This window comes from Amaranthus tricolor, chromosome 8 (assembly GCF_026212465.1).
Source record: "Amaranthus tricolor cultivar Red isolate AtriRed21 chromosome 8, ASM2621246v1, whole genome shotgun sequence".
Classification (NCBI taxonomy): domain Eukaryota; kingdom Viridiplantae; phylum Streptophyta; class Magnoliopsida; order Caryophyllales; family Amaranthaceae; genus Amaranthus; species Amaranthus tricolor.
This window is the reverse complement of record NC_080054.1, coordinates 16,116,670-16,137,835: the sequence shown is the minus strand read 5'-3', so window position 1 is coordinate 16,137,835 and position 21,166 is coordinate 16,116,670. Positions and strand designations below refer to the sequence as shown.

General features: G+C 31.2%; 1 protein-coding gene across 1 annotated transcript; it reads right to left on the bottom strand.

Moving 5' to 3' along the window:
• Nucleotides 1-6,662: 6,662 nt before the first annotated feature.
• Nucleotides 6,663-9,522, bottom strand: LOC130820964 (uncharacterized). The gene is made up of 3 exons (XM_057686537.1): nt 9,312-9,522; nt 7,566-7,687; nt 6,663-7,469 (listed from the first exon to the last, which is right to left on the bottom strand). The coding sequence occupies exons 1-3, from the start codon at nt 9,494-9,496 to the stop codon at nt 7,396-7,398; spliced, it is 381 nt and encodes a 126-aa protein (XP_057542520.1). The 5' UTR covers nt 9,497-9,522; the 3' UTR covers nt 6,663-7,395.
• Between the last annotated feature and the right edge of the window lie 11,644 nt (nt 9,523-21,166).

Here is a 21,166-nt window from a genome sequence, read left to right as displayed (position 1 = left end):
TAACCTAGTAAGTTCTTTCAAGTTAAGCCACAGTAATGCACTTGAGATAGAACTTTCTAGGTACGGATCTCGTAAATTTACCTACGTGTTGAAAGCAACCCCCAAAGTCATGCCCTAGGCTTTCTAATGTGTATTACTTGTGAAGTTTAGTCAATGAAGTGGTCACACTGCAAGAAAGGTGAGATAGCAAAACAATTCTCTCACCCAACAAACACTATTTTAATCATCTTAGCACTAACCCACTTAATGTTAGTTAATTGTATCCGATTCTAGACGGGAACAATATATTTTTTTGTCTTTTTATGCATAACCCAAGCTAAAAGCTAACAAAACGTACATAGAAAAAGTTATTTATTTGTTAAAGACTATCATTTAACGATGGAGATTAAACTTTCATAGTGTAACATATGCAAGTCACCTGTAATTTTTCTAAGAAATAACTGGAAGTTTTTAACAAAGATATAACTTTTGCTAAGTAGTTTTGAAACAAAAAAAATTTCTAACTAAAAACCAAATTTAACTATATAAGAGGGTCAATGTAGGTTAGATATATAATATGCTAATTATTGCGCAAGAATCTAACTTGGAATTTAGGATTAGCAAATTAGAATTCAAGTGAACAACACCTTCACTTTTGCAATGATTTTGAAAACTTTGGATGACTTAGAAGGTGTTCTCTTCAACTTATTTTTTTGACTTATTACTTATTCTTATTGGAATCAGATCAGATCAGATCAGATCAGATCAGAACTATTCAGATCAGATCAGAAAGTTTCAGATCAGACAAAACCAGATCAGACAGACCAGATCAGATCAGATCAGATCAGATCAGACCAGATCAGACCATACCATTATTATTATTATTATTATTATTATTATTATTATTATTATTATTATTATTATATAATAATAATAATAATAATAATAATAATAATAATATTAATAATAATAATAATAATAATAACAACAACAACAACAACAACAACAACAACAACAACAATAATAATAATAATAATTTAACTACTACTATTAATAACAAACTCAATGAAACCAAATCAAATCAGATCAGATCAGACCAGACCAGATCAGATCAGACCAGATCAGATCAGACCAGACCAGATCAAACCAGATCAGAAAGATTCAGATCAGATCAGACTGAATCAGACCAGATCAGATCAGATCAGATCAGACCTTAGTAATTCAGACCTTATCCAATCAGATCAGACGAAGAGAACAGGGCCTTAGATCCTTAAAAACTTCTTTTTATTTTCTCTTGTTCTTCTCAATTGTTTTGACTACACTAAACTTTGAAATATTGTATACTCGAACAATATGATAACAATACAAAGAATGGAAGTTCTCCTTTGTGGATGTATTATGATTTGGCTAAATGTGTTCGTTCGAGTCATCTGGTGGATTTGGGGTTAGATATTTCGGCTCAATTTAAAATCGGGTCTTGAGTTCATGTTGGTTTTTACATAATTGATTAAATATTAAGTAATATCGATTTCGATTACAAAGTGGGATAAACATTAGGTCTTCAATCTGTTTTGAAACCCTCTAGTTAATTCTAGCCTATTTTCTTCTCGTCCTGTAAGAATTTTTTTTGTCAAAAACTACCTTGAAAATTTATTTATCAAAAACTACTTATTTATTTATCAAAAACTACCGAGAAAAAGTTATTTCTTTACTAAAAATACAAATTATTTCTTAGATAAATTACACGCAACTTGCAACATACTACACTTAACAAAATTTTAAGAAGTTATCACAAACTACCTAAAAAGTTTGTTTATCAAAAACTAACAGTTAGTTTTTAATAAAGAAATAACTTTTCTAGGTGATTTTTGACAAAAAAAATTTCAAAAATTTTTTGACAAAATCCCAGGTAGTTTTTGATAATTTTCCCTAGATATACTTTATGCCCATCTTATACCTCTTATGTGGGATAAATAGTTCAAGAAAAAAAATGTTCAAAAATATTACAACGCCGAAGAACTATATTTCGGGAATAGAAAAGTACTTGGTTCGACATGCTTCTTTCTCCTGATCTCTTCTTTTGTCATTTTCAACTTTCTGCAAGAGTCAATTTTGACAAGGAAAAATTTTACTTCAAGGAAGATTAGTGTTATTTACCCACTAATTGAGGGTAAGTTTTTAAAAAATTATTCTGAAATATTTAGGCCTCTACTTTTTACCCATTAGTACTCCAATTTCGGCAATCCCTCAAGTAACGAGTAAAAGTGAAAATATATATGATAATTAAAATATTTTGCACCAAAAATAAGCAAAAATCTAGTGTTGCAACAAAATCAGTACGTATGTAATAGTTCAAATTTCCCCAAATAAAATAATATTTCAATTTTTCGTAAACAGAATTACTCGAAAGTGCTGAATGAACACAGATCTTACTAATAAGTCCATGTTTTATATTGATGCTCTACGTGTCATTAGGGATTGGATTACATTTGACCAATTAATTATAAGTAATCTGAATAAAATTATAATAAACCAGAATATTGTCATTTTCCATAGAATGTAATCAATTTTATTATACTTATCTAGCTAATTATTTGCCATGGTTCATGCATGATGCTTGTAGAGTCAAGAGTGAAGACTAGGCAAACTATTGAAATAGTTTAATTAATAAATGCGAATAAGGTCAACAGTTAAACACATATACTAATACTACACGTCTACACACATGGAGATTGATGCTTAAATTTGTTAAATTTACATCGCAATATCAATTTTTTTTTTTTAAAAAAAAGAAAAAACTATTTCTCCCTATACAATAGAGTGAACAACTCTTCCTTTTGATTACAAATTCAAAACCTTATATTTCTCACCTTTTAACTTATTATTTTATTCAATAATAATCTATAGTAGGTACTTTTACATTTTAAAATAGGTATTGAAGCTGTTATGGTATCACTTACTTATTTTAAAAATTATTAATGACATTTTACATTAATGACCTTTGACTTTCCGGATTGACCTTGACTTTCGGTCAATGGGCCTTTGTCTGAATTCCCTCCTTCCTTGAGAGGCCCAAAGGCTAATTACTTCCAAATACCCTAACCTCCCTCCAGCATAATAACTTTCTGTTTGACCCAACTTCCCACTCTTCCTCATTGCTTGGTGATCCTTCTCCCAAGGCTGGTAACTGCCCATTGCTCCCATGATCTTCAACTTCCTTTCTGAAGTAACTCCCTTACCCACCATTATAAATATGGACAACCATCAGAGAGGAGGGGGATCATCTGAAAATAATCTTCTTAAGTAGCCTTACTTATTCTCAACTTCATTAGCCTACCAAAAACTCCGTAACATCATCCGCAGCATCTTGCATTCAGTTTATAATTACTTACTCCATATTCTCATATCCACGTTCTAACTTGAGCGTCGGAGGGGTTTCCCGGGAGATCACCCCCGGACAAGGCTAACGTGTTGTTTTGCAGGAATTCAAGTCGCTTCCTTCCACGAATCGTCATTCCTGATAGCACTTCTACTAACGGTATTTCGAGTATTTCCCACTTCCTCGTTTCATAACCGAAATAGAAGTAATTATAATTGGTATTTTTATCGATAAATTAGTATGTTTTTTGAAAAATGAAAAAACTTTATTGCACCAAACAAAAGACAATACAAACACTAAAAAGAAAACCAATTATCTTAAATTTACATCAGTATGAAGAAATGACTTATCTTTTAAAAATAGTATTCCAATTCACTTTTCATGTACACAACGAAGATGAAATCTTCAAAATAAATTAAAACTATAGAAGGAACATCTAAGAAAACAAAAGCCTGGTCCACACAACAGAGTGCTTTTGATAAAGAGTATTTTAAGTAGTTAGTATAATAATTCACAATAGATATATTTTAATGAGCCACACCCAATGTTTTAACTAGGGGTGTTCAAAACCGGATATCGGGTCGACCCGATTCCGAAAAACCGGGTACCCGGTTTTGCGGATAGTTAAAATTCTGTTCCGGATCCGACCCGGTTTAAACCGGGTCGGAAACCGGATACCCGATTTTTTTTTTTTTTTTTTAATTTCTTTTAACAATATCCACATTCTCTCCAACCACAGCCACAGAAAACCTTAACAGCTTTAATCCACAACTTGAAATAGCTAAAAGATAAATTCTAAATTGCGATTATCATCTGAAAATTCTCGCTAAAGTAGGTTGAAGCTAGGTAATTGTCAAAATTTTTTACTCCAAGAATCCAACATCCATGTAGAAGAAAAAAGATTCGCCATTAATTCAATTCCATGTTCACATTTACTCATCAATATTATAGTAATTACTTGCAGTTGTTTTAGTTGTTTATGCATGATCAAGGAATCAAATCAGCATGAATCTCAATTTTCCTCTATTATTCAAAAATCCCTAACAGACCCATATCCTAATTCTTAAACCATTCTAAAACATGAATCAAACCCAGCATTGATAAAACCCTTTACACAGAAAATAACAGATAAAGATAGTAACTTTACCAATCTAAAAATACAATTTATCTAATTAACAGATAACCCAGTTCTGCTCATGAATTCTATCTTAAGGAAATCACTTTACAAAGTACATAAAACAGGTAAAAATGGAAGAAGGAACAAAATTTAACATTTAGGGCTGTTTTTTTTCATTTACACGCCAAATAACAGATAGAGATAGTAACTTTACCAATCTAAAAAATACAATTTATTCATATAACAAGGAACCCATTTATGCTTCTGAGTTCAACCTAAAAAGAATCCCTTTACAAAGTTCATAAAATCAGTGAAAAAGAAAAAAAAAATTCAATTGGGAAAGAGAATTTGAATGGAAACCTCAAGTCTCTCTCGTTGAAACTGATGGAAAGAGATTTGTTACGAAGTGCTCTCTTGTTAATAAGTACCAAATAACTTAAATCTGTGACAAATTTGCGAAAATGGTGATGAATATCAGAAAATCGAAAATGGTGATGAACTAAGATGACAAAATCTGAAGATTGAAGTGAAGAACTGAAGAAGAAGAAGAAGATCTGAAGATTGAAGAAGCAAGATGATTGTGTCTGGATTGAAGAACGCAGGAGGAAGAAGGCAAGAAGATCTTCAAAACACCACGAGTTTCTTCGTAGATCAAACCACTGATTCTCTTAACTCCTCCCTTTCCCAATCCCTTTCCTCCCATTCCTCTTCCCGACATTTTCTAGATCTGGATTTCAGAAATTGATTTTGAGTTTAATTTTTAGGGTTTCTGATTTTGGTTGGATTGTGATTTGGGGGAAAATGAGTGAAGATGAAGATTGAAGAAGATGATGGCGACCATGGCGTGAAGAAAAATGAAGAAGAAGAATTGAAGCAAGAATGAGTGAAATCAGTAAATGAGGGGATAGGCGTGAAGAAGCAAGGGTTTTAACTTTTTAAGAATAAATTATATAAAAAAAAAAAAAAAAATTACAAACAAGATACCGGGTACCCGGTTTCCCAAATTTCATGATCTGTATCCGACTCGAATACCCGGTTTTAAAACCGGGTACCCGACCCGAATTATCAGAATTTGGTAAACCGGGTAATTTACCAGGTTTTAAAAATCGGATACCGGGTTTTCCAAACCGGATATTTTATAATAATAATAATTCACAATAGATATTTTACATGTACAAGTAGTTAATATAACGCTTTATTATAGTAAGAGTGAACTATATATTTTAGTGAGTCATAGTATGTGTTGGTATCAAATAAAGCAAATATTACAAAATATATAATGAGTATAGTAAGTATTTTTATTAGTAGAAATAGATAGTGTAAAGGGCACAGTTAAAAAATTTTCAGTTAATACTTGCACCCAGTAGATCGAACATCAAACCTTCTACTCAACACTCAAATGCTCTATCCATTGGGCCACAAACACTTTTACTTATTACACTTTTACTTATTACAATGTATCATATTAAATATTTTTACAATATTTTGAAAACTTTCCGAACACCTATCTAATCATACCACAATCAGCAACAACATTATCAATTTTTTTTCTCTGAAAAATAATAATACAAGTGGTATACTATTGTCAAAAAATAAAATCAGTGAAATTAAACCCTAAAGAGTCAAACAAACCTAAAAAGCAAAAAAAAAAAATCAAAACAAAAACCTAAAAATGCACGATATATAACAAAATAACATTAGAAAAGAAACCATGGCCAACAGAATTAAAGTCCATAATGCGTGTTTTTTTTTTTTTTGGTTTTAATATTTCACAATGATTTAGACCGATTTAAAGAGACGCTTCAGTTAATAATAATAATGTATATTATTTTTAATTTTATATATAAAAAACATTCTTAGATTTTTATCCATAAAATTTATACTTACTTTTTTACTTGCACAGTTTCACGCTAATCAACTTTTACAATAATCATCATCATATGATAATTTACATATTTTGACTATTATACGAGAAAAAAAATACTATTTGAAATCTCACGTTATATATTTTCATAATATTAAATTTGTTATATATTTTCATAATATTAAATTTTTATAAATTTTTAGTCATGTGAAATAAGAGGGTTTGGAATGTTTGAGAAGAACAAAATGGATTAAAAAGACAAAAACAAGCACAACAACAAACAACACAAAATTAATGAGGTATTTTTGCATACTTCCCCTTAAAACAAATTTACTGATGGTATCATTCAACAATACATTAATGATTATCTCTCACAACTTTTAACAACACTCTCTCAAAATAAAGACCCCACATTTGATGATGGTATCTCACAACATACTAATACAATTGCCTTGCTCGCCAAGAAAAGATACCGCAAGAAACAAAATGTCATATACTTAGCCTGCGTAACCGCTTGAACAAGCAATGCATATGCTTGAACGAGCGGTTCACAACCTTAGAGCCTCCAATTATTTGTTGTATGCCTTGAGCGAGCAAACCTCCTTCTTGTGCCTTGCTTTGTTCAAGGTACAAGCCAACCTTCATGTTGTGCACTTCACTGCCTTGTTCAAATCACACTAAATCATTCCCAATAGTAATTTATCAAATAATCCAAGCTTTATCTTCTCATAACTCATTCCACTCACATCTTTACTCTCTCAAATGTGAGAGATAAAGCAATGAGTAGTTACCACTTGCTCCAACATTAATTATAGATAACTTCACATATTAAAATAAATTCACGAAAGTCTAGTAACTTGTCCATATAAAGATGAGATGGGATGACATATTATAAGTTGCAGTTCTCAGATACTAAAGTTGCAGTTTTCCAGCAACATAAAAGCTAAGGATAATACTATTTAACTTCTAAAATTAAAATGTAATTCTAAAATGAAAATGCTACCAAAAACTTCAAAACAAATTGATTATTGATCGTTGATCTAGATCAAAACTAGTCTATTTTGAGTCAGTTTGGTTACGGGCTTTCTCTTTCTCCTTCACCTCGCTCCCTTGGCTGCTATCATGATGAGCTGCTCAATCATATTTCAAAAAATTCATATTAAACGGCATGCCGCTTCAACCAAAAGCTAAAGCTAAATTAAATGGGCTGTTAGTCTGTTACTAACCAGTGTCTTGGACAATTTTCATGGCAGCATTGTCCTCATCGTTGCCTCCATAAATACCACCGAAGCCTTCTTCGTCACTCCTTGTGGCGTATGCCTCCCCAAAAGACTCTTCCATCGCATTCCTACACCAAAAAAGCTCTTTTTGTTAAAATGTTTTGAGCTATAATATCCTTAGTTAAGAGATCAAGGAATACTTTTGTTTTAATAATATATAAAAAAAATTATCCTGAATAATTTCAGTTATTCTCCATCTGTTGTACTTAACTACTGCTCATTTTAAATAATCACATTTTGCTATTATATATATATATATATATACATATATATATATATATATATATATATATATATATATATATATATTTTAAGGGTCTAGTATATGTATACTGTCAAGACCAACTAGGTATATGAAAAATATCCAAAAATATCCCAAATCATGATATTCGAAATGTTTGATATTCAATTTTTATACAGAAGAACTTAATGAAAATTGAATAATTGGGATCGGATATCGACTACCAGTTGCGGAACGAAATATACAAAATTTATATTCGATTTTACATTTTTTGTAGTTTTCATTTTATAAATATGTATTTTTTATTAAAAAATTATTTAAATTGTTAAATTTATTAATATGTACAAATCCCTAGTAGTTTATAGTTAATTAATTTAGATTTTTAAAAATTCTCCCAAAATGATTTGTTTCAAAAATAAGCTTGAATAAGAAGAAAAAAGAAAAAAAAATATTTATGTGTAAGAAAGAGCAAAGTTTTTTTAAAAGGAAAATTTAATTTTAAAAATCCCACCTTTTACCCGTTAGTCTTTTAAAAATCAAAATCCCACCTTTCGATTATTTTTTAAAAATCCAACCTTTATACTGTGTTTTCTTTTAAAAATTTAAGATTTTGGTTCTTAATTTGTTTAATTAAGAATTTCGCAAGTAACTTGATGAAGCCAGTACTTTAAAAAAATAATAAAAAAGTTACATTTTAAAAATAATTTTTAAAAATAAATTTTCCTTCTAAAACAACCAAATAAATAGAATTTAAATTGGATATTCGACATCTAAATTTTTGGATTGAAACCGGATTATAATTTTTGGTAATATGAAAACTGAATATATAAACGAATTTTCGAATTCAAATAGATCCAACTTTGAAAACTGAATATATAAATTAGTCGACCCTCTCTAATTCTTCTCAAATTGTGAGAAGACATGTGAACAGGAGTAGATTTAGGAGTTGGCAATAACGTGAACCGACAAAATTCAAATTAAGTATAAAATTATATACCCGTGCTAATTAAATTGGTAGAAATTTTGCTATATAAATAGATTAAATTTTGATTAGCAAGAAGTATTTCATTTCAAATTATAAATTTAAATTATGAAATCATAAATAAAGTGGATAATCATTTTTAAATTCTCAAATATTAACTACTTTGATTGAAATATAATCCAAATCCAAATTAAAATATCTTTAATTTACAAAACAAAAACTGAGTCAATTTTAAATTTTATGGACATCAAATAATTTTGTTCTAGATTTACCACTGTATGTGCAGGTTGTTTTCCAATATCTCTCACAACATTTTCACTCACTTCTAATCATACCGACATAATATTTTCTCATACTTCTGTGAGTCGTTGAAGTTGCATTCTCTTACAAAAAGAGGAAGTAACATTGTTTAGTAGTATTTGCAATTAAAAAGGAAGATTAATAAAACATAGAAAGAAAGAAGACTAACAAATTCTGATCTTTGTTGGATTTGTCCATGTTGTGAAGATTAGGCTGCTGTTTAGGATCGTTATTACCAGTAATTTGCACAAATCTGACACTATCAACTCCTTTTCTGCTGCTTACAATGGAGGATAAACTATTTGGTGTTGAAAATATTGGTGATTGTCTACCCAATTTTATTGCGTGATTCATTACTCTCCTCTTTTTCTACGTTTTAATAAATAAATTGTGTTTCTTAATTTAAGCAACAAATTCATTTAAATTGGAGGATGAAGGTTTCCAGAATTAGCTGGATGCTGTAATTCTCTACATACTGCCACGTTTGCGTTCCTATTGACACGTTGCATCAAATTATTGACATCAGTCATCAGGCATTTTCTTTGCGGATGTTGCTCAACTTCCTATCCACAACTGCCCCACTCCAAAACTATTTATTTGGATAATCTTCAGGCTCCATTTATCCGACTCAAAATATGAACAGCGGATCTCTTCGGAGATTATCACTTTGACAGGCGTATAATCTATTAATTTTAATGTTTAATGCCAATTTATATTATCCTTCATGTCTACTTACATTATCTTTAATGCCCTACTTACAATATGCTTAATGCCCAACAAAAATACTTATTTCTTAATGCCTACCGAAAAACTTAGCCTACTAGCCTATTAATACACTTACAGTATACTTAATGCCCACCGAGTAAGCACTTAAGTACTTACAATATTCTTAATACATACTGAAAAACTTATTCTATATTTTTCTTTTTGGATCAACCCAATTAGAAATAATATTTAAAAAAACAGTGTCTTTCACAAGAATTTGTGAAATATGAATAGACTTGGACAATACATTTTGAAAATTGTAAATATTTTGACCGGCAATACCCTTCAGCTATGATGAACGAACGAGTAGTGGCACAAATATTATACTCGACGCAAATCTGCTTGCCCACATTTTGGTTCAGTATTTTGTCACATTCCCTGTCAGTAATATTAAACAAACTCAAACATTGAATTCAAATAGATTTTAGAAAGATACTTATATTAGGCAATAGTTTAATTCGCGCTTATTTTGTAAATATTTATTACAAAGGACATTTTTTTTTTCAAATTTTCGTATTTAGTGGTACTCCATGGGTGGTCTAGATTTTTTTAATAATACTTTTATTTACTAGTGGAAAAAATTTTAAATGCTGCAGTTTTTTGACCACTATATGTTGCGGTTTTAACCCCAAACATTAGTGAAAGCAGCAAATGACTTATTTTAAAATGTTGCGGTTTTAAAACCTCACCACAAACTTACATTATATGCTGCGGTTCTACAGGAATCGCAACATATAGTATATTTTTTAATTCAAAAAACACACTATATGTTGCGGTTCCCTTAGAACCACAGCATATAATAATAATTTTTTCTTTTTTTCGTTTAATTCATAATCACTGCATATATTTATTTCTAATATACACAATTGCAATCATCAAACAATCACCATAAATTCATCACTAATATACACTCGATCATTATAATAAACAAAAATATATATATAAATATATATATATATATATATATATATATATATATATATATATATATATATATATATATATATATATATATATATATATATATATATATATATATATATATATATATATATATATATATATATATATATATATATATATATATATATATATATATATATATATATATATATATATATATATATATATACACCACAAATACTTCTTTTTTTCGGTACAAAAATAGACCATTTTTTATCAGACGGGTCTACAATGTAGAATACTTGCTTGGCTTGTGTTGCTCGTATAAATGGCTCCTCACTATCACGCAAATGAGTTAAATCTACAAGAGCGAATCCACTAGGGTCATCATTTTTTACGCATCATCGATTACTATCTACTCACTTGCATTTGAAAAAGACCAATAGTGAAACTAGAGTAGTCAAACTCCCATATTTCATGTACGTGCCCGTAGTATACCAATTTAGCATGAACCGATGATTGATCTTTGGCACTCGCGTAAAATGTAGATGACGCCACAATAGAAACCCTACTATTCTGCATATAAGATGACTTCTTATCTTTACCCTCTATCCAAAATATGAACCCATTGACATCTTAACCCTCATATTTGTTGACATCTTCACGAGGACCAAAAGCTAACCACTTAACAGTTTCAGATACACCCTTGAGTTTTTCACATATCACTCGATTATGAAACCAATCAATAAACAATCTTATTATGTAATTGCATCAATGCCCTATCTCCTTTAGAAGGATATTTGGGGCGCAATATATCAAAATGCTCATTCAAAAAATGATGGATTTCTAGAATATAATGCAACACATACAAGTGTGCTTGTAGAAGATTGTCTCGAGGAGGTGTGATCGATTTGGAGCCAATTGTTCCTCTTTCCTCAAGCCTTCCTTCATATCGAGAGGTGGGAAATCTAATAGGCTTTGCCATGGCCATATATTCTGCTATGAAGTTACCAACTCATCGCTGGGCATGGCCACGGTCCGGGGCCGGTTTCGTTCCGGTTCCGGTTCAACCCGGTTCCGGTTCCACCCGGTTCCGGTTCCATTTGGAACCTGAAACAGTCGTATTATTAGAAGATTTCATTAGTCGTTTTTAGCGCCTAATTTTTCTTATATATTTGTTCGTTGCTAATTATAATTTAATTAGTGATGGTAGTAATTTGAAAAATCTCTACGATGATAAGAAACTTGTTAATTCGTAACATAATTATGAATCGTAACAAGTAACGTAAACTTTGGAGGTAAAACTTAAAGTTGAGCAACTACCCATAACAGTTCGAAAAAAATTTTTAATTATTACCCAAGCATATTATATAACCATGATGGGAGTAAATTAAATATTTCTCACATATACAAGTGATTTTTAAACATGAAGTACAAGTTACATAACTTGTTACATGTACAACAATTTTTACCCAAACTTTAAACTATCTTAGATAAACCTTTCTTATACCATAATAGACCAAATTGAGGACAAAAAACACTCCAAATCAGCCCCAAACAACAGCTAATATAGCTGTCCCAAATCCCCTTAGTAGCTCCTTATTCACTTACACACTCAAGCCAATCACACTACCCAAAACCCCTTTTGTTCTACCCAAAGCTTGTGCATCATTACAAGCTTGCAAGAGGCAAATATTTGAAGCAAAAGCACTCAATTTTCTGAATTATTATTCAGCCATAAACCCCAACACATTGCTCCCAAGTTCATCCATGAACAAACACTAGAATCCTCCAAACTTTCAATAACTAAAACACCTTATTTTCTCATCAAATCTTCTTCAAAAACCCATCTAAAACTTCTGAAAATTTATGTTTATAAACTCAAATCTTCCATAAAAATAATCTTCATCTTAAGAGCTTTCCATAGACACCAAACTTGAAGAAATCCACCAAGTATAGAGTAAGTTATGTTCATTTCTTTATTTCATTAGTTTTTGTTAAAACTTGTTCATATAAAACATTTTTTTTACATGAATCTTTCTATAAACTAAGATCATTATAAAATGAGTATTTTATCTCTAAACTAAGAAAATCATCACTTATAAATCTATAAAATTCGGCCATAGTAGAAAGTAAGAAGATGTATTTCCACAAACATATAAATTTTGCTACTTAAAGGATTCAAGTAAAATTATGGACTTAACTAAGTATGTTGCTCAACATAATAAGTATACCCCAAATATGTTAAAATCATCACAAGTATTAGTTTGACAACTCTAACTAGGAAAAGTTAAGTGCATGTTAGAAATCCAAAATTATTATTGATTTTTTTTTGGATGAATGCAATATGTTTAGTTGAAGAGTTGGAGTTGAGACTTGAAGGGCAAGGACCCAAAGTTAGAACCACATCTAAGAACGCGTAGGAGCTTACGTGGGAGCTTACGGAATAATTATATAGGCTTGGAGTCGAGGTATGTCACATGGGGTGATTTTTAAAGGATTTAAGAACAAGTTGGGAAAGTTTGTGTATAAACTTGTTTTTAAAAAAAAAATAAAAAAAAAAATTCCCAAAGTGAAGTTCTTAAATCTTGAAAAATGATGTGAAAATGATAAATTTGAGTATGGATTTATTTATTACATGTATTATTATTGTGGGCATCATACATGTTGATTTTATAAATTATTGTATGTTTAAAGGCATGTTTTACACTACTTTGTGAAAGTTATTGTGATGGAAATGATTATATGAATTTGAAAATATTTGAAATTTATTTTAAAAGAAATTTTCAGTAGCTATATGTTAAAAAAATTTCTTGGATACTTTTTTGTTGAGATTATTCGTTAAATTGATATTTTAATGGATTTTAAGGTGTTAAATACTCTTATTATAAAACATGGTATTAGATGAACTCTTAATCATCAAAAATAATTAATAAAAACATATTATAATGTCTCCAACAAGATTTGGCTAGAATATATTTAGTTTTGAATTTTATTATGATTTTTGAATAATTGTTAAATTGTTTAACGGTAAATTATAAAATGGTAAAATATAAAAATATTACCAAAAAAAAGACATATGGACTTAAAATTTTTATCACATACTTATATGGACATTAGATAAAATTGGTAAAAGTTTGGGAAGGTTTCGTTGACATTTAAGGACCTTAATAGTTTTTACTCGGTTATTAATAATCGGTAAGTTTGAAAACGGTAAAATATAAAATAAATACTAAATGACGTATTTTGGACATAAAAACTTTATGAGACACTTATATAAATAGTAGATACATGTTCAAAAATTTATATGGATTTTCGTGACCATATATGGACTTAAATTAATTTTATTCGGTTTATCGGTAAAATAACGATATTAATTATTAAAAATACGCCACATGATTTTTAATGGTTATTTAAAATTTTATACTCCTTAAAATAGCTTCTGGAATATCATATAATTTTTTACAATATTTTATTCAGACTCAAATAATTTTAAACCTATTTTATTCTATTTATCGATAAAATGTCTATACAAAATAATAAAACATCATACATAAGTTTTATAAGTTCAAATGGCCTAATAATCATGTTATATAACTTCTGGAACCTTGGTATGATTTTATAAAAAATTATTAATTATTTACTAATTTATCAAATTAATAGAAATTGTTTATTTATTAAAAAGTGTAATATTGTTCATTAAATTTGGGTAAAAATAGACCTATATAAAAAATTTATAATTATATTAATAACCTACTGCCTCATAGTATAAACTAAGTTTAAATTACATGGTTTATAAATTTTACGGATTTAAGACACCATTTAAATAACGGTAAATACCCAAATTGTCGAAAATAATTGTAAGATCGTTATAAATTCGCATAACCAATCATAATCTGATGGGACAAACTTAAATTCATTTTAAATATGGTATTATAATGACTTGATTAATTTGGGCCTTGTTGGAGAATTAATATGTATTTTGTAAATCAATTATCGATTTTACTACCGGCAAAACTACCTCGTATTTAAGAAAATAGTGTTTTATGAAATCTTTTGTCATAAATTCTAGTTGTTTTGAATGAATTTCAAAACCCTTTTAAGTTATATTTACTTTAAGAAGGATTGAAACGAAACATTTTAGTGGTTTCCTTAAAAAAAATCGTATTGAACTTTAATTACTTTTTCTTACGGTGCATTTCCATACATGCTAGTGATGCCCCAATATAATACAAAGGTTATGTTTAATGATATGATTATGCTAAGCATGTTTTACCCATGTGAGAAATAGTATGATTTGATTTTGCTAAGTTGCAAATAAAGTATGTTTTGCTATGTGCAAATAAAAAATGTTTATCATATGGAAAAAGTTAATATTTTTGACTTTCAAATGCTATTAAAATTACAAGATATATATTATGTACAAAAAAATGTTTTAGCCTAAATGGCGGGTACATATGCCACAACAAATGTTGTGTGCATGATTAAACGGCTCACCAATGCTGAGCGCGTATTGTTCACAATACCATTGTGTTACACTTGCCGGACATGTCGCGGACGGTAGACCGACTACCAAACGAGTCACAGGATGACTCACAGAGTACCCATGTAAACTTATGATATGAGTTTGAAATTGATTTGGATCTATTGAGATCTTATGATTTATGATGAAAAATGAGAATTTGTAATTACTATAGAGCCATTAAACTTCATTTAAATCATAATATGATTTATCAAATGAAAAAGCATATTTCAAAATGAATTTACTCAAATAAAAAAAAAGATTTTAATAACTTGTTTGACGGACACCAGTGTGTTTATACTCAGCCTTTTTGCTGATACTATGCTTTGTATGTTTTTCCAATGGTTTTGTTTTTAGAGTAAACCCCTATGGCACCTCGACGGAGAATGGATATGCGAGCGGAAGTTGAACCCGAGTTGGAGTATGACTCCCCTTTTGTTTAGATCTCTTTATTTTATTTGAGAGACTATTAGTTTAGATTTAGACTATTTTAAGGATGTAATTTGAACTTTGGACTTATTTCGATTTGGTTGTAATTTTCCTATATTTTGGACAGTTAAGACTTCCGTTATATTGCTTTGGTTTGGTTCAAGTATTATACTTGAATATTGGTTTGACCTTTAAGTAACCCCTTAATTGTGTTGGCAAAAGTAAGCTTCCGCTTGATTAATACTAAATTCCAGTTAGTGTTTGCCTTCATAATTCGAGGCAGTTACAGAACCTGTCGCGAACGGTTCTGGTTCCGGTTCCGGGCGTTTCCAAACGGTTCCTTGGCGGTTCATGATGCAGTTCCGGCGGTTCCAACTCGCGGGATGGGCGGATCGGACTATCGGTTCCATTTTTATTTTTCCTTTAAATATTTATATAATATAAAAACACTATAATATTGCGGACGTACCTTTGATGATTACTTGATTATTAGCGAAATTCATTGCTTGTCAAGTTGTCATCGTTATTAAAATATTTACTAAAAAGAATGAAAAAAATAAATTAATAAGAAACGAATCAACGATAATGTCGATAAAGAAGATTAATAAAAAAAGAGGGAGAAAATGGACTTGAACCTAGTACCCAAAGGAATACTAAGCTGCCTACGTATCCCGAAGGAATCAAAGCCCACGTAGTTCTTTGTCATACCTTTTATTTGTAGTTGTTGAATGTTAATTTATCGTTGTTCGATGGATCCTATTCGTCTTCGTCATCATCATCTGGTTAGTTAGATGCTTCCGCTGACTCTCCTCCTGATGATGATGCAGATGTATCCATCATCATCCATGGATCATCATCATCGTCTTGATCATCATCATTCCTTAGTCCTTGTGTTCGAATCTCCACTTGATCCCAATCTTTCTTGCAAACACATATTTGAATACTATGTGGAGCAAGACGAGATCTCTTTTCGTCTAAAACTCTTCTACCTGTACTAAAAGCAGACTTCGACGCAATCGTAGAAGCAGGAATTGCAAGGATATCCTTTGCAATTCTCGATAATATGAGAAATTTTATATATTTTTCTTTCCACCACTCTAAAATATTATAGCTACCTTGGTTAATTTCAAAATGATGTTTAAGATAATTATCTAATTCTAAATATGCAGTGGAGGGTGGAGAAGAAGATGATCCTACAAAACTATCATCTTAGCTCATTATATTAGCTATTACGGAATTATAATAAGAGGGACGTGCCGAGACGCTAGCATGCCTAGACGTATCGCATTTTGGGTTATATACACTAGCATAGTAATCATAAAGTTCTGCTAAAAGTTTTTTACAAGTTTCAACATAATTATGTACATCACTAGGCGGGCGATCTAATGATTGGTAGTAAAATCCAATTACTTTAGTAAGGACTTCTGTCTTAAAACATGGGTCTAAAATGGTTGCAATTCCATAAATAAAAGGAAAATCGGTAAAAATATGTCTTCTACTTATCCATCATATCTGCAAAAATCGGCTTTAAATATGGGTTAGTATCATCATGCGTATGTTTAAGAAGATGATAAAAAATAGTAATACACTCACTTATTACTAAGTGGACGTTTGGTTCGTAAACATATGAAAAAATCTTAGTTGCATGGTCATACGCTTCTAATATTTTATGTTCACCTATAGCTAGTTCCCATGTGTCATCAGTTATATAGCTATCTGTACACTCACTATAAAGTTGTGTTATAACTAGACGATAAGCAATCGCTTTTCTTAATAAATCGTTGGTTGAGCCCCAACGTGTAGGAGTATCTAATGACCAATACACTTTTTTTAGTTGATAATGGTCACATAATTGCTTATATCGTCTCTTTATCTGTCCAATTCTAAACCACTTCACTATGTCTCTAATTGGATCTAATAAATCACTTAATTGTTTTATACCTGCTTGGCAAGATAAGTTTACTATATGAGCACAACAACGTATGTGTAATAATCTACCCCCAAGGATAAAACTAAATGCAGGTTCGTTATACAAAAGTTCCATACATTTAATGTTAGCGGTTGCATTATCGGTAGAACAACAAAATATCTTATCTAATAAGTTCCATTCTCTACATATCTCTAATAATCTGTATTTTATGTTTTCACCCGTATGTCTTTCGAGCATTGCCTCAAAAGCAATTATTCTTTTTTGAATAATCTAATTTTAATCTATCCAATGTGTTGTTACACATATATAAGATTCTAAATGTGGGGGAGCAGACCAAATATCAGTTGTTATGCTAACCCTACCATTAAAAGATTTAAACATTTCTACTAATTCATAGCGCATTGTTTCATATAATTTAATTGTGCGTTGTTTAAGAGTGCTCCTAGGGATTGCTCTATATTGTGGTTGCAAAGTTTTTCTAGTGTAACGCTCGTATGCCCTACTTTCACCATGGTTAAATGGCAATTCATCACAAATTACATACTTAGAAAATTCATCGATCATATCATTACGATTATAGTTAAAAGGCATACCTGTGCGGGGAATGTCCCACTGTCGGCTTCCACTTGTGGTCCCGCTGCCGCTTGCTGCATGAGTTTCTTTTGTGATTCCATGCTTCTTTGCCAAATGTTTGTTAAAAGATCCCATACCACCACCTAACACGTATTCACAAAACACAATAAATAAATTTTTATAAAATATGATTATATAATGTATGTATAAAAAACTGAAAAAGTATTTACCTTTGACGAAATTGTATGAAACTAAGGGCTTTACTCCTTGATTTTCACAAATTTGATAAGTGCATATGAAAACATCTGGATTGTCGGTTGGTTCTTTTATAAAATACGACCACACATGTGAAACAGTCCTACCACTAGGAGGTGGCATTGCCGGAAAAGGTTGTCTTACTGGTTCATCTTCATCTAAATTTAAATATAAAGATATACTCAAATACCACAATATATAAATAAATAATAATTTAAAATTTAATCAATTTGAAGAATAAAATTGTAAAACTAACCGATACTTTGAAAATTGACTCGTTTACCACGAGCTTGTCTTTGTTGTTGTTGTTGTTGTAGTTGTTCTTCATGTGATCTTGTTGATGACTGTCGAGATCTATGTATCCCAGTAGGGGTCATTGGTTCCTCTTCTTGTTCTGCTTCTTTTCATCAATTTGTATTTCTCTTTCCACTTCTTCTGCATAATTGTGTAATTCTTTGTCGTACCCTTCTGGATAATTTGGTTCATAATTATAATTACTAATCGAAGGTGTTGTTGATATAGACGAAGTTGAAGTGACCTTTCTTTTGTAGCTAGAACCTCCCAATGATTTTGCCACTTTAGTAACTTTTTTAGAGGCTTTTTCAAAAAAGAAGACATAATAATATTGAAATAATAATAGAATTAAAAAATAAATAAATAAATAATTAATAGAGTAATTATGTAATTAACTAAATTAAGAAATAATTAAAAGACTAATTGTGTAATTAAGAGAAATTGCGTAATTAAGTAATATTGAGAGAGAGTAAGTAGAGAGAGTAGGAGAAGAGATGAGTTGTGAATGAAATTGATTGAAAGTGATGGGTATTTATAGAAAAATTTGCAACCGCTAGTATAACGGCTAGTTTCACGGTCCGGTTCCATGGAACCGCTGGGCCGGTTCAGGTTTCGATTCCATGGAACAGTTGGACTGGTTCATCCGGACCGGTTCCGGTTCAGGCCCGCAATTCTTAGGTCTGGTTCAAGTAGTTTTTTTTCGGCGGTTTCACGGTTCCGGTAACTTTTTTTCCAGCGGTTTCACGATTCCGCGGTTCGGGTCGGTTCGGAACCTGTCGCGAACGGTTCCGGTTCCGGTTCTAAGCGGTTCGGCACCGGTTCGGTTCCGGGTAACCCGCTCCGTGGCCATCCCTACTTATCGCTCACAGTACCTTGAATCATACTCCCCTCGGGTTGTGCTGGATTCCTCACTTTGTTTTGTAAAACTCCCATGTGTCTTTCAAAAGAATAACACCACCTTAAAAAAACTGGACCCAAAAGTTTGATTTCACGAACGAGATGGACAATAAGATTAACCATTATGTCAAAAAAGAAGGTGGAAAATACATCTCAAACTTGCATAAAGTTACAATCACATCGACTTGCAGAGCATCAAGTTTAAAGGGATCAAGAACTTTACTAAAAATTGTGTTGAAGAACGAACATAGCGAATAACATATCTTATATGTTTTGTCAATACTCCACGGATTACAATTGGTAAGAACACTTGTATTATCACATGGCAATCGTGAGATTTCATGCTTTCCAACTTCAACTCACCATTTAGGGTCACAAATCTCTTCATGTTGGATGAGTACTCAGACGGAACCTTAATGCCATACAAAGACTCACAAAATGCCCGCTTCTCTACCTTGGACAATGTGTAGCAAGCTGGACGCAAATAATTTTTTTCATTACTCATCTTCTTCTTACTGCCCTTTCCCTTGTTGCTGCCACCAACTTCATCAGCTCTATTTCTTTTCTTACTCACCTTAACCTGTGGCCACAACTCCGGACGAATATCCTTACATTCAAAGTAATCTCGCACGACCTTAACATCCTTTGTCTTACCTGGAATGTTCATGAACGTCTCGAGTATGGCATCACATACATTTTTCTCTATATGCATAACGTCAAGACAATGCTTAACCTGTAGATCTCTCCAATATGGAAGCTTCCAAAAGATTGATTCTTTTTTCCATAGTCTGTCTTCACCCCCTTGCACTTGCCCTGTTTTACCAAATACAGTTTTAACTCCCTTAACCTATTCGTAAACCCCATAACCGGTCAACGATCAACGAGCTACACAGTCCTCAACCTCCCCGTTGAACATCTTTTTCTTCTTACGATATTGGTGATCTCGTGGGAGGAACTTTCGATGGTGCATGAATACATGTTTACACTTAGGAATCCACGTGGATTCCATGTCATCGATACATATTGAACATGCTTTCTTCCCTTTGTTCTTATACCTTGATAAGTTGCCATATGCCGGAAAATCATTAACGGTGCATAAAAGCATTGCACGCAAGGTGAACTCCTCATTAGCATGCGCATCAAACACGGAAACGCCTTCATACCTTAGCGGGGACCCTTTTGCATCCTGAGCCCCTTTACGCTTGTAACGCGATAACCTACACGTAGGACACTCTTCTAAGTTCTCATTTTCATTCCGATACAATACACAATCATTTGGACACGCATGAATCTTATGGAACTCTAAGCCGAAAGGACACATGAGCTTTTTGGCATAATATGTCGACTTTGGAAGTTCATTTCTATCCAGCAGCATCTCACCTAACGCTTTCAATAACATTGTGAAACTAGTGTCACTCCAATTGAACTTTGACTTAATATTAAAAAATTGTCAACA